This window comes from Ctenocephalides felis, unplaced genomic scaffold, assembly GCF_003426905.1.
Source record: "Ctenocephalides felis isolate EL2017-DRISC unplaced genomic scaffold, ASM342690v1 CF-g0.4_SCAFFOLD_03573, whole genome shotgun sequence".
NCBI classification, from domain to species: Eukaryota; Metazoa; Arthropoda; class Insecta; order Siphonaptera; family Pulicidae; genus Ctenocephalides; species Ctenocephalides felis.
In genome coordinates, this window is record NW_020539727.1 from 12,689,687 (window position 1) to 12,703,304 (window position 13,618).

General features: G+C 27.5%; 1 protein-coding gene across 1 annotated transcript; it reads left to right on the forward strand.

Annotated features, from left to right (window-relative positions):
• The first annotated feature begins 1,734 nt into the window (after positions 1-1,734).
• Positions 1,735-3,437, forward strand: LOC113389555. The gene is made up of 7 exons (XM_026626576.1): positions 1,735-1,787; positions 2,134-2,493; positions 2,583-2,689; positions 2,778-2,813; positions 2,886-3,096; positions 3,199-3,267; positions 3,415-3,437. Exons 1-7 carry the CDS (start codon positions 1,745-1,747, stop codon positions 3,435-3,437), a joined length of 849 nt encoding a protein of 282 aa, XP_026482361.1. The 5' UTR covers positions 1,735-1,744.
• Positions 3,438-13,618: the final 10,181 nt, after the last annotated feature.

Sequence of the window (13,618 nt, forward strand, 5' to 3'; positions counted from 1 at the left end):
TTACACTTAGCTATCTAGTGTATTACCTGTATCTATACAATATATTATAAACGATAGTCCTGCTCAAGGCAGTTCAAGGTGTGGGAGCCATCACAAAATAAATGATTCCCTTACCCTATTTACCCCCCCCTCTCCCTTATACTCATTTTTTATGTATTTTCCTTTCTAAACTCTGCGTCCATTCTTCCTGATCCTGAGCTTTCAGTTCCCTATATTTTCTCTTCTCGCGTAAATCGCCAATCTTATGCATTCTTCTTCTTCCCAATCCTTTCAGTCTTTCTATTTTACCTTCGACTACGTCGTATAGTTGTCACTTTCTTTGCAGAACGGCTCCGATCCAGTTTCCTTTTCTTTTAAGGATTGTAGAGTCCTTTTTTCGCCCCAGCATCACATTTCAAAACTCTTCAGGAAGTAATTGCCGACTTTTCGTAGAGTCCATGTCTCTGATACACACAGAGCTATGCTCTGTAATAGCACTTTATTAGTCTCTTCTGCAAGACTCTATCCATATGAGGCTATATATATTTTATTTCACAATATATATATGATACTAGAGAATTTCATACAAAATCATTCCACATTGTAGTTTTTGCAGAAATAAAGTTGATTTTATTTCTTGAGAAGCCATTTATTGTTATCGTAGCGGAATGATTGCTTACTAGAGATTGAAAGTGAGTAAGAAAAACGTAAAAGACATTCGTCTAGACGTTTTTCATCCTATTCGTCGACGCTACGTTTTATAATTTTTTATTTAGAAGTAAAAACCAAAGCTCATAATAGAAATAAGAATTGTAAGAAAATTGTTTTTATCATAGAATGAAAAATAGCACTTAAAATTTATACGTTTTGTGTAATTTTCAAACAACGTTTAGTTATATATCAATATTATATTTTAATTCAGTATAAATAATAAATCTATTGTTTAAATTTACAGACAATATTCAAACTGAGCTCAAATTCAAAATGAAAATTTACAGACTTATAAGTTACAAATAAGATACAAATTTATAAGTTTGATTTGATTAAAAAAAATTGAATAATATAAACTTTAATAAAATATTAAAAGGTCCAAAAGCCTGTAGTACTATTAATATACTTCAAAAATGCATTATGTGCTAAATAAAACTGTTGGAAACTTTCAAAATCAAGTATCACGTTTACCATCATGATTTCCTAGGATTAAAATGCTGAATTCATTTTCCTAGCCATTTTGTCGAGTAATAAACTGAATATTTACTATATTCTCCTATTGTGAATCTCGTATACATAAATATTTGTATTAACTTTAATCGTACTTGCAAAAACTAACTTTATGAAGAGATTACTAAGAAAACCCAAAAGTTCAAGTACAAAAAAGGATTCAAAAAATGTGCGAAAATAAATAGACAACTTCACTGTTAACGAAGTGCAGAGCTTTGTGTTCCGAAATGTGCCGATAATGACCGAACAAAAGTAACCTACAAGAGAGGCACGGGGTATGAACACGGGGTATTCTAATATTGTCTAGGGCGGCATGTGTTTGACGTTAACTTTCTAGGTTGGCGCCGGTACATAAGAATCCGCGGTAATAAATAATATATAGGATTAATTAAGTGTAGTTCATATTTGTTTGTGAAAAGTGTTTTATGTAGATTAAAATGCCGGAAAATAGGCGATTTGCTTTAGTTTGGAAGTCCGATAATTCTTCGGTGATCGTGCCTTTGGAAAAGATATTCCCACCGAAAGGCATGTAAATGGCATTGCCATGTTAGGAAGACATGGTGCAGTAAGAGTTTTGGCTATCAATGGTAAATCAATAAATTTATCTACATTTAAGTAAATATAACCTCATTGTGTATTCTCATTATGCGGTCTTTTTAATAATCTCCCAAAAGAGATCGAAATGACTGATCAAATTTGGAGACAAATGTATGAATGTAAAAATAAATATGCACATAGTTGAATGATTGAACGAATGCTATGAAAATGTCGATATGGTTATATATATATATATATATATATATATATATATATATATATAATTAAGTATTGTACAGTTTATAGGATCTCTCATTCCATCTGTCCGATACATCTAATACATCTTCATATAACACTTGCACTTAAAAGAGCATAAAGAGATAAAATGTGTTTCAGATGATCTCAATTATTTAAAATCTATCTTTGTAACGGAAAGCGGAAAATTGGTTCATCTTACAAAGCCTGCAGTTGTCGAGGAAACAATCGATGACAAAAACATCATCAAAAAGTTGAAACTGGAGCAGGTTGCATCTATCGATGAACCAAATATCATCAAGCAGGAGCAAGATGAGCAAGAAGTAGTTGTATCTAATAATAATGTGATGGATATGGAATGGAATGCAAAGGATTTTGAAGATTTAATAACAATAGATGATGATGATTCTAGTGATTTAGAACAAGAAGAAAGCGATGATTCAGATGCAGAGTTTTCTAAAGAACATGTTAAGGCCATGGCAATGGCAGTCCCAATGAAAGGTATAATATATTATTTTAATAAATATGCACTCTACGATTGAGTTATAATAATATAATTGAGTTAATGAGTCATATTTCTATTCAACTAGTAACCAAAGAAGTTATTGACCATCAACGATTATGGTTGGCTGTATTGAAATATGCATATAAAATGCAGAATGAGGAAGTTAAAAATGAGTTGCATGAAAGTTTTATGGTATTTATCACTCATCTTGTTGTATATATTAATGTGTATTAATTATAAAAACATATCATAATTAATTAATTTGTTTATATTAACATAGATTCCTGCAAAATACTATGCACCTGGAGAAAACATGGTAAGTTATTGATAAAACTTATTTTTAAATATGTTCGTAAAGTTAGGACTAAAAGTTTTTTTTATTTTGTAGAGAGAAATATCACCACAATGTGGATTTTTTTTCCCAATTGATAAAATTTCATATATTGAATCAATGATGCCAGGTAACATACCTGATTGGTCAGTAATTGTGCGAGAAGCACTTTCGTTTGTGTATGGGAACGAACTAAAACATTACTCAGCCACAGGACTTCGAAGCAAACGACCACCCATAGATAAAAAATTGTTTTGTGGACTTCTAGGTTGTTTATCAAATATATCTGCAAAGTTCTACATTGATCTCACTTTGTTGATGTAATTGTTCTTATACCACAGTTTAATTATATGTATTTTTTTTTAAATAGATTGGTGCAACAGGCTCTCTAGGTTTCATGTTGAGAAAAAGGCATTCATCCATTACGTCAACAAATGCTGTTCAAATAAAAGAAAAAATAAGAAAGAAAAAAAAGCTTGATATGTGATATATAAGTATATATACATATAACAATCTGGTCATTTTACCTCATAAGAACAATCTGGTCATTTTGTACTTTATATTACCATATAAAATATGATCTAAGCTGATCCTAAGGATCATCGTTAAGGTTTTGAATTTCTTTATAAAAGCATTTGTAGTGATCAATGTCACTAGATGTAAATTTTTATATAAAGTAAGTATTTTATAAATAAATTGCTGATTTTACTACAGTGGAATTTTAATTTATTATTCGTTGTGACGACTAAGATATTAAGAAGCATTGACAACGTTTTATGTTAGATTCTAACGAATAAATTATTCATAAATAATTAGGTGACCATTTAGGTGATACATAAAAAACATTTAACATATAAGAAATGTTGTTTTAACTGTGAGTGCTATAGAATGAATCCGAAAAGTTCTCAACAGAAAACAAATACAATGTTTGTTTTGAAACACTTTTGAGTGCCTAAGTGTTGCAACTGTATAAACCCTTGAGGTTTCAAAATAAAATGTGTTGCAGGTGTTTACGGAAAAGAAATTAAACCTCAATTTTCAACAGTTTAGTTTTGATACTTATTTGACTATCAAATTTGACTCACATACACACACACACGCTTACATAATTTTTACAAATTTGGGTTCGAATTATACAAAACCACTTGAAATATCGAGAAAAATTAGATTATTTAATTTGTTGGCTAAGACTTATGCTGAAGCTTCTCCTTCTGGTTGTTAAATATAGTAAAAAGCACCGAACTTAATCTTCACTTAAAACTTAATCAGTATTCTGTGTAATTCATCTACGAGAAAGATTTTTGTATAGTCATAGTTCATTTTAATAAAAATGGTAACAGTTGTAACTTGTTTTACACAATTTTGTTAAAATATATGCAACAATGTTTGCTAAGAATTTCAAAATAGTTTTGTATTTCAAGATATAAATTTAAATGCAGATATTTAGCCAAGTTTATTGAACAAATAGCTGAAAACCACATTCTACATGCTGCTTCATCTAATTCTAAACTGATTAGAGCAGACTGCGGTTTTGATGCTAGTTATATAACTAAATTATATTAAATTAGTATATATATATATATTATATATATAATATATATATATACACAAATACACCCAATTCGGTTTCACAGATGCAATTTATAATTTACAATGTTTGACGTCGACGCTACTAAACATTTAATAGCGTTGTTTTATGTAAATAATGTGTGTAATAAATAATTAAATCTGATAATTCTGAGAGCATAAACAAACGCGCATATAATTGATTGCACTACTTAACTTTGTTGTTTGTTTTACACAAAATTTCAAGACAACATTACTGGCATTATTCCATTGTATGAATAAAGATCATTTATTATACGAACTGATAAAACGAAGAGTTAGACAAAAATTCCATATTAAATGAAAAATAGCAATGTATCTGCTGTACTACTGCTCATAGTGTATAGTTAGAAATTGGACTAAAAATATTCGGGAGAAGAATATTTAAATACTTTTATATTGATTTAGATATACTACATATCTCCTGTGCAGGATGGTACATTTAGAATATACGATCTGAACATTATATAGAGAAAATATAAATTCGAAAATATTTTAATAGAATTTCTAAACAATATTTTAAATTTGTGCCGTGTACTTGAAAGTAAAAAAAAATACAAGCAGTCAATGAATGTATGTTAATTTCAATTACATGAAGTTCTTCAAACACAATTATTACATGATGAGTGAAATTGTGAAAACAATATTGTTTAGGCGTTGTTTAACATAATCAACGGTGTGAACGAATATTATAGAATTTATTAATCAGCAATTACTTCATTTCTCTAATGAAGGTTCATTTCTAAATGCTAATTACAATGACAAACCGATCATGTCATATTTGAAGTATGACTTTGATTACATTATTGTTTTTAAATATTATAAATTTTTAATGCACATCATAATATATAATTTATTTTACCATTATATAAATGTGTATAATGGTTGACACTAATAAATGTGTGCACCACGAGTGTTACCATATTACAGATGAACATTATTCGAAATTGTTTTATGATGTATTTATTTTTACTTAAATGTAATCTTGTACAGTAGCAAATGAGTTTTACTTCAATCGCGTGTGAACCTTACGCGCACTCTTTTTTTTATACATTCTGCCCAAGTAAATCTACGTTTCTTCTTATCTGGAGCAGCAAGTTTTTTTTCCATTGTCTCTGTTAAAATGTTGTTAAAACTATGACAACCCTCCGTGTACATGTCTTTAGTGATGCCTTAGACTATATTTCCATTAAATATTTAATAAAATATTCCACAAATCTTGACCAAGACCAAGATCAAGACAGAGTCAACTTCTTATCTCAGCTGTCATATGTGTCATGTCGAGGAGAGGTTTGTCCTTCGTAATGCAAATAATGGAACTCGTTCGTATGAATATCAACTGTTGAAGACGACGCTATCTTAAATCGTGAAAGCGTTTTGAAAAAATATTTAAATAGACAGATAAGACGTTGTAATTATAATTGCAAATCTGTATCGCTTAATTCTTGGTAATATGCAGAGATTACGAAGTCTTCGAAGTAAAGAGCTGATATCAATTCTTGATGGTGTAATGGAACGCTTGTTACTTTGTACGAGAATTACAAGGATAAATTTATAGTTTTTTCTGGTATATTGATAGATGTAAAAGGTTTAATGAGGTGACAGTCTATATCAATTAACAGAAGTTAAGTAATAGCAAAGAGAAAAAAAGAGTGCGCGTAAGGTGCACACGCGACTGAAGTAAAACTTATTTGCTACTGTACAAGATGGCATTTAAGTAAAAATACATACATCTTATAACAATTTTGAATAATGCTTAATAGTAATATGGTAACACTCGTGATGCACACTTTTATTAGTGCCAAGCATTATACACGTTTATATAATGATAAATTATAAATTATATATTCAAAATAGCATTAAAATTAATATTTAAAAACAATAATGTAATTAAAGTCATACTTCAAATGTGACATGATCGGTTTGTCATTGTAATTAGCATTTAGAAATGAACCTTCATTAGAGAAATGAAGTAATTGCTGATTAATAAATTCTATAATATTCGTTCACACAGTGGATTATGTTAAACAATGCCTAAACAAATATTGTTTTCGCAACTTCACTCATCATGTAATAATTGTGTTTTAAGAACTTCATGTAATTAAAATTAACATACATTCATTGACTGCTTGTATTTTTTTTACTTTTTCGCTGGCGATATAATCTCATTCTTTAAACAACTATAATATCTGTCTTGCCTAAAAATATTTTTTCATTTTAATAACTTCAAAGATTTATAGAAACTACAAAAATATAGAAATAATTTCTAATCAATAAACTTACGTTCAGTTCATGGCACAAATGTTTAATTGTTTTATTATTTTCAAAAAAACAGGGTAAAATATTCTTCTGAAATAGATTTTTTTCTAAATTTAAAAATTGTCATTATACAACAATAAGTAAAGTATTTTTTCCAGACACAAATTTTAATATTTATATCAATAAACTGAAAAAATTCTCCCAAATTCAACAAATGACTTCAATTAATATTAAAAGGAACATTTCCACAGCTTGCTCATCACAAATTTCATAATATTTATTTTTGAAATATAAATTTTTTTCCAAATGAAGAAAAGTAAGAAAATTCATCCCTATGATATTCAAAAATTTATCCATATGAAATTCAAAAATTAAAAATTTTAAGTAAAAATTTTCCCAAATTTAAGAAGAAATTAATTAGAAAATGAAGTTTGTCTGAATCAATGAAAATTCATGTAGTTCTCCAATTTTATAGAAAAAAAATTCAGTTTAAATATTTTTCAATTTTTTATCGTGTTAAAACGTCTTTTAACGCTAATTAATGGATTTACTTAAATTAATTTTTTATAAATCTTTCCTAAATATTTTAGTTTGGAATCTAATTATTTACGACAAACTTTCTTTTTTCACTAATTAGTATTATTCCTTAAATTTGGGGTAAATTTTTTAGATAAAATTTTTAATTTTTCAATTTCATAGGGATAATTTTTTTGATAAAATTGATGAAAAAAATCTTTTACAAATATTTAAAAAAAAGATTTTTTTTTATGAATGAATAATTCTTAAACAAAAACAAGAATTTTCCTCCAAATTCAGAGAATGACATCAATTAAATAGAGATGCCAAAGATTTATAGAAACTACGAATAATATAGAAATATTTTCTAATTGACAAACTTACGTTTAGTACACGGCACAAATGTTTAATTTGTTTTATTATTTTCAAGGAACAGGGTAAAATATTTTTCTGATTCAGGCATTTTTCATAAACCAAGGTTTGCACTACGATGTAACTTTAAAATGTTTATTTATCTATGCCGATTTTCTTGTTTATATCGGTACGCATACAACGTTGATGCCGGTACGCATACAACTACAGATCTCTATTCACATACACGACGAGTAATCACAATCGACCCGTATAAAAATGATTTCATCGAAAGCGAATGACGTACAGTTGCGTAACGCTATTTCCATTGCATTTGTACGGATTTACACCCTAGTCGCGCCTAAAGAAGTTTTACTTCAAAAAATCACTCAAGGGTGACCAATATCAATTTTGGAGCCATGGCTAGGAAAAACCTTCCGAAGTACAAGGATGAAGTAGTTTTTAATTTTAAAGTCAAGGTTAATCACGTGACACATGACATATGACATTTAAACAATCGGGAGTGTTCCACGATCGTCGGCAACGCTCGTTCACTAAGTAACGTCACAATCTCATTCTATCTTTTATAAAATGAGGACTAGCAGTCCATGTAGTGTAAGGTCTATGGTTTTGTGTCGTTAAATTGTAAAAGTATTCCTCGACAGGAAAACAATTGCAAAACATTTGTCGGATGAGACAACAAAACAATCAATGATCGAATCGAATCGTATCATTCGTTTAATTCATTTCGAATGACGAATGTCGAATGATGAAACAAGTGCATTGTTGGCGAAAAAGTCAATGTCTGACAATTGTCGGTTTATATTGCATTGTGCATTGTGTTTGCACATTTTTCAACCAGCGGTTCTAAAACATAAAGGAAAATGTAAAATAATTTAATAAACTTAATTGTTTATGTTAGGTAAATTAATTTGTAAAATCTAGTTCATATGTGCACTATTCAATCTAAGATCAACTTGCTAAATATTCCATATGCGATGCCAAACAAATGAATTCTTGACACATGAAACAAAATTCTAAATCATTTTTTTAATAAGTAGAAATAATTTTTAGTATTGTTAAATAATTCAGTAAAGTAAACCAAAATGCGACATGCATAAGTTAAAAAAATAATGTATATGCAATTTTGAACTTATTGTGTTATTTATTAAACTCGATTATATAATTTCATCTGCCAAACATGGACTGTTGACTGTATCTTATATTATTTTAATTCCTGGCACATCTCATCTGCTTTTCGGCAATAATAATGTAGACATTATATTTTTCTTGTATATTATATTCTAATATTATCTAGGCTCATTATATCAGATAAATTCAATATTTCAAGTGAATTGACATCTCTTGCAGATAAATGTTTTCAATGCCAAACAATGATTAGTGGTTTTTTGTAATTTTTGACATTTATTTCTACAATATAATTTATCGTTCAATAAATCTAAAGAATTTCCTTTGACAAACTCAAAAAAGAATATTCAAAATCCGAATAACCGTTTATGAGAAGTATCGAATCATACACCCGTACAGAAGAATTTTATAATAGGTTGTCAAATATCTCCTTTCCGCCTTTTTGTATTATAAACCAAGAGCAAAAAAGCGGAAGGGAGATATTTGACAACCTAATATATAAGATATATGTATATAAATTAAAAATCTAAAAATTTTTTGACTTCAAATTGTGCATAAAAATGTTATTATTATTACTAATTAATAGACAAATAATTGACAATTATCAAAAGTAATTATTAACAGTAGTAGTTTATTATAATTGCATTTGTGATAACAAATTAAATTTATTGCCAACTAACTTTGATGTATTGCAAATTGCAAATGTAGTATTTGCCTTTCAAAAGTAGGTTGGAACTGATAAGTTACAAATCTTATTTTAATTGGAAAACGCAAGTATCGGTTTGTTTGATAATAGAGTCATAATTTGTAATAAAAAATATAATAAAAGAACCTTTTTAGCCCTCCAATACGCACAACACAATCATTCACACCTATAACTTAAAGTATTGAATTGCAAATTCTAAATACATACATAATTTCATTTTGTGTTTGTATGTATTTTTTTTTTGGTTTCGTTTTTTCAAAGTTATCGCGTGCATTCATTCAAATATTGACGAATTAAAAAAATTATAAATGAACGAAAAATGTATTCAAATTTGTTTGTACAATATATTTAAGGTTCAACATCCGCCAATTTTCATCCAGTCATTCCCCATTTAATAAAATTAATATTAAGTCTAACCTAAAGGGATTATCATCTCCTACCAAAAGGGATTTTGATAAACTCAAGAATATCTTATAGGTACTTCAGTGTACATTTCCTACACGAATTCAAATCCTTGTTTAAATATATTATCCTGAATCTTGAAAGCAAACAGTGAAATCGGTCCTAAGCAAATATCTTATCAACATAAGATAGATACTTGAACTTCCTGACAGTAAAGGAAAAAGGAGTTGATAATAAATATTGATAAGAATTAAAGTAAATATGTATTTGGGAACTTCTGTAGTACCTTAAAAATAATTTAGGAATTTTTACTTATTTAATATCCTGAAAGAGTTCGTAGGATATCAATTGGGAATCGTGGTGATTAGTTTTTGGGCAAGTTTGCTTGGGCCATTTCTTGGTAATTAGTAATTGGCGATTGGAAAACAGAATTTTTTTAAGCATTTTGCCAACAACTATTATTTTGATTCCAATATGTAAGAGTAATTTTTTTGCAAGCTAGACTATCAAAAGTTAGATCTATCAAAAGAGGTCCTTTAGAATTCCTGAACCTCAATTTCAATTTACAATTTAATGAAAAGAAAAGGTTAAGAATGTTTGGAAAACCAAATAAGTCAATTTGTGATTTACATAAGTCAATTTGTGATTTACATAAGTCAATTGTGAAACAATTATAAGCTGTTATTAATTAATAAGAAAATGTCTGTCACAAAATTTTCAAATTACATATTTAAACTGAAATGTTTACTTCACATTTAAGGAATGATATTAATTGGCAAAAAAAATGTCTGAATCATATCATTTTCTAAATCTAGAGAAAAAAATTTAGTTTCAATATCTCCAATTTTTTGTTCGTGTTAAAAACAATTTTTATCGCTTATTAATGGTTTTAAATGTTTTTAGTTTAAAATTCTAATTATGATGTTTACAACAAACTTTTTTTTTTACTTATTAGTAAATTTTCCAGTTAAAATTTTTAATTTTTTAATTTCATAAGGATAAATGTTTGAATTTCATAAGAATAATTTGTTTTGGATGAAATTGATAAAAGAAATCTTCTACAAAATTTTAAAGAACAAAATCATCAAACTAGAAAAATTTCTTTAAAAATTTAGAGAATGACATTAATTAATTAGTGATGGCGTAGGCTTTTTAAACAAATTTTAGAAATTAAATCTTCAAACCTAAAAATATTTTTCAAATTGGGCAAAAAATTACTCCAAAAAGTGTTGAAACGTTTTTATAACAAATTCCAATTATATTTGATCTTTTTCTCAAAATTTTTTCTCAACGATAACAGTCACACATTTTCTATCTTGTTTTCAGATTTTTTTTACAAATTTCAAAAATTATATGTTTATACTGAAGTGACATAAAAAAACCAAAAAAATATTTTGTCTATTGTTGAAGAAAATAATTTTCATAGCCTTTCTATAACAAATTCTAATAATTATATCTAAAAATAATTTTTTTTCTAGAAATTCAATAAATGACATCAATTAACAATAACATTGACACCTTTTCTACCTTGTTTTTAGATAATTTAATTTACACTAATTTTAAAAATCAGATATTTATACTGAAATAACATAAAAAAGCTAAAAAAATATTTTTTCTAGCCTGTAAATCAAAAATTTCAAAAATTATTCCTTTAAACTAAAAAATAAATAAATTCTAAACTTGAAAATGACTCGAAAAAGTATCGAAGAAAATATTTTTCAAGGCCTTACTATAACAAATTCTAATAGTTATATATTTAAATTATTTTTTCTCGAAATTTAAAGAAGGACATCATATAACAATAACAGTGACACCTTTTCTACTTTATTTTTTAGATATTTTAATATTAACTAATTTCAAAAAGTAGATGTTTATTCTAAAACACATAAAAGAACTAAAAAAATATTTTGTCTAACCTATTAATCACAAATTTTAAAAATTATATCTTTAATCTAAAAAAAATGAAATTCTAGACCCCGGATATACATATCGACAAAATACATATAAATTCCGGAATTTGCGAGTGGAAATAAAATTGGCCCAAATCGTCGTCATTCTCTAAATTTGGGCTAATTTTTTCAGTTACACATCAATTACTGAAAGGCTGAGACCTTTTTCACAAATTTTAAAAAGCAGATGTTCAGACCTTAAAAAAATTCGCTAAAATTAAAACTAACATCAATTAGTAAGGAAAGGAACCTTTACATGCATTTCAAAAAGTGCATTTATAAACCGAAAAAATCGATCCAAACTTAAGAAATTACTTTGAACAATGATGAGAGTAACATTTTTATTCAACCAATTCACCAAAAATTTCATAAATTATATTTTTGAACTAAAAAAAGTCTAATTCTTAAAAAATCGGAATTCCAGTTCACACTTTAATTTGATACTGAGGCTGACCTGAATTATTAAAAATAATTTTATGAACAACTCGAAAATTACGATTTCACATTTATCACAATACTACAAGAATTATCTCTCAATGAATACATGAATACAATCGTTTGTCCGTCTACAACCTCCATAAATTTCAAAAACTGTATCTTTAACTAAATAAATTCTTCCACATTTAAAGAATGATATTACCTAATAACGAAAATTACTGCCAAGATATCCAATGGCAAATTTGGAACATTAGATATTGAAACTGAAAAATTTCATTGAAATTTGAAGAGTAACAAAAATATTTTCAATCTTCCTATATGTGGAACAAACTTAGAAAATATTTTTTGAGCAATTTTCTTCCAAATTAAGAAATGCTACAAATACGAGATCAAAATTTAAAAAAAATCTATGCTGTCTAAAACAAATTTCCAAAAATTAGATTAATCACATCAAAATTCAGGAAAGCACGTCAACTAGTAACAGAAGCAACTTTTTCAAATTTTAAAAATTACGTCACCAAATCCAAAAAATCTCAATTCCACATTGACCACTTATCACAATAATACAAGAATTATCTCTCAATGAATATGTGAATACAATCGTTTGTCCGTCTACAAACTCCATAAATAATTTAATTACCCGAGGATGAGTTTAATGGATCCGTTATCCTTGAAAACGTTTCATTTCTCTTAGACTAAAAGGTCAATAGACCTCTGACACAGAACTGCTTGTTTTATGGCAAATAAAATAAAAACAAAAGGATAATAGTAATTCATTATTGGAACAAATTATTTATTTAACTTGAGACAGAAGGTGATAATGAGATGATTTAGTTATCCTTGAAATAATTCTATTCCTCCTAGACCAAGAGGTCAATAGACCTCTAACAAAGGACCTCTTGGTAAAAACAAAAAGATAATAGAAGTAGTTCATAAGCAACTAATTATTTATTTAACTTAGGACAGAAAGTGATAATTAGATGAATCAGTTATCCTTGAAAACGTTTCGTTACTCCTAGACCTGAAGAGGGTTTGTCGGTTTTCAAAAACCGGTTTTTGGCGAAAATTATGGGATTCGAAAACCGGTTTTTAGTGAAAAAAGTCGGTTTTCACTGTATAAATGCAAAATGACAAATATAGCCAAATATAAAAGATAGATGAAAGCGTTTTGATTCCTGAAATCATATCGTAATAACATTTGATATCTTATCAGTCTGCAATGGTTTCCAGAAAGATTTTGTATATATTAATTTAGATTTTTATACCAGTGTATATATTAATTTAAATCAGTGTGACTTCTTCTTGAAGAAGTAACTTCCTCTACTCAAACTTAAAAAAAAGTTTTAAACCTTAGAGGTCACAAATTAAAGAACAAAAAACTTAGAATTATTATATCAGGCTTTAAAAACAATTAA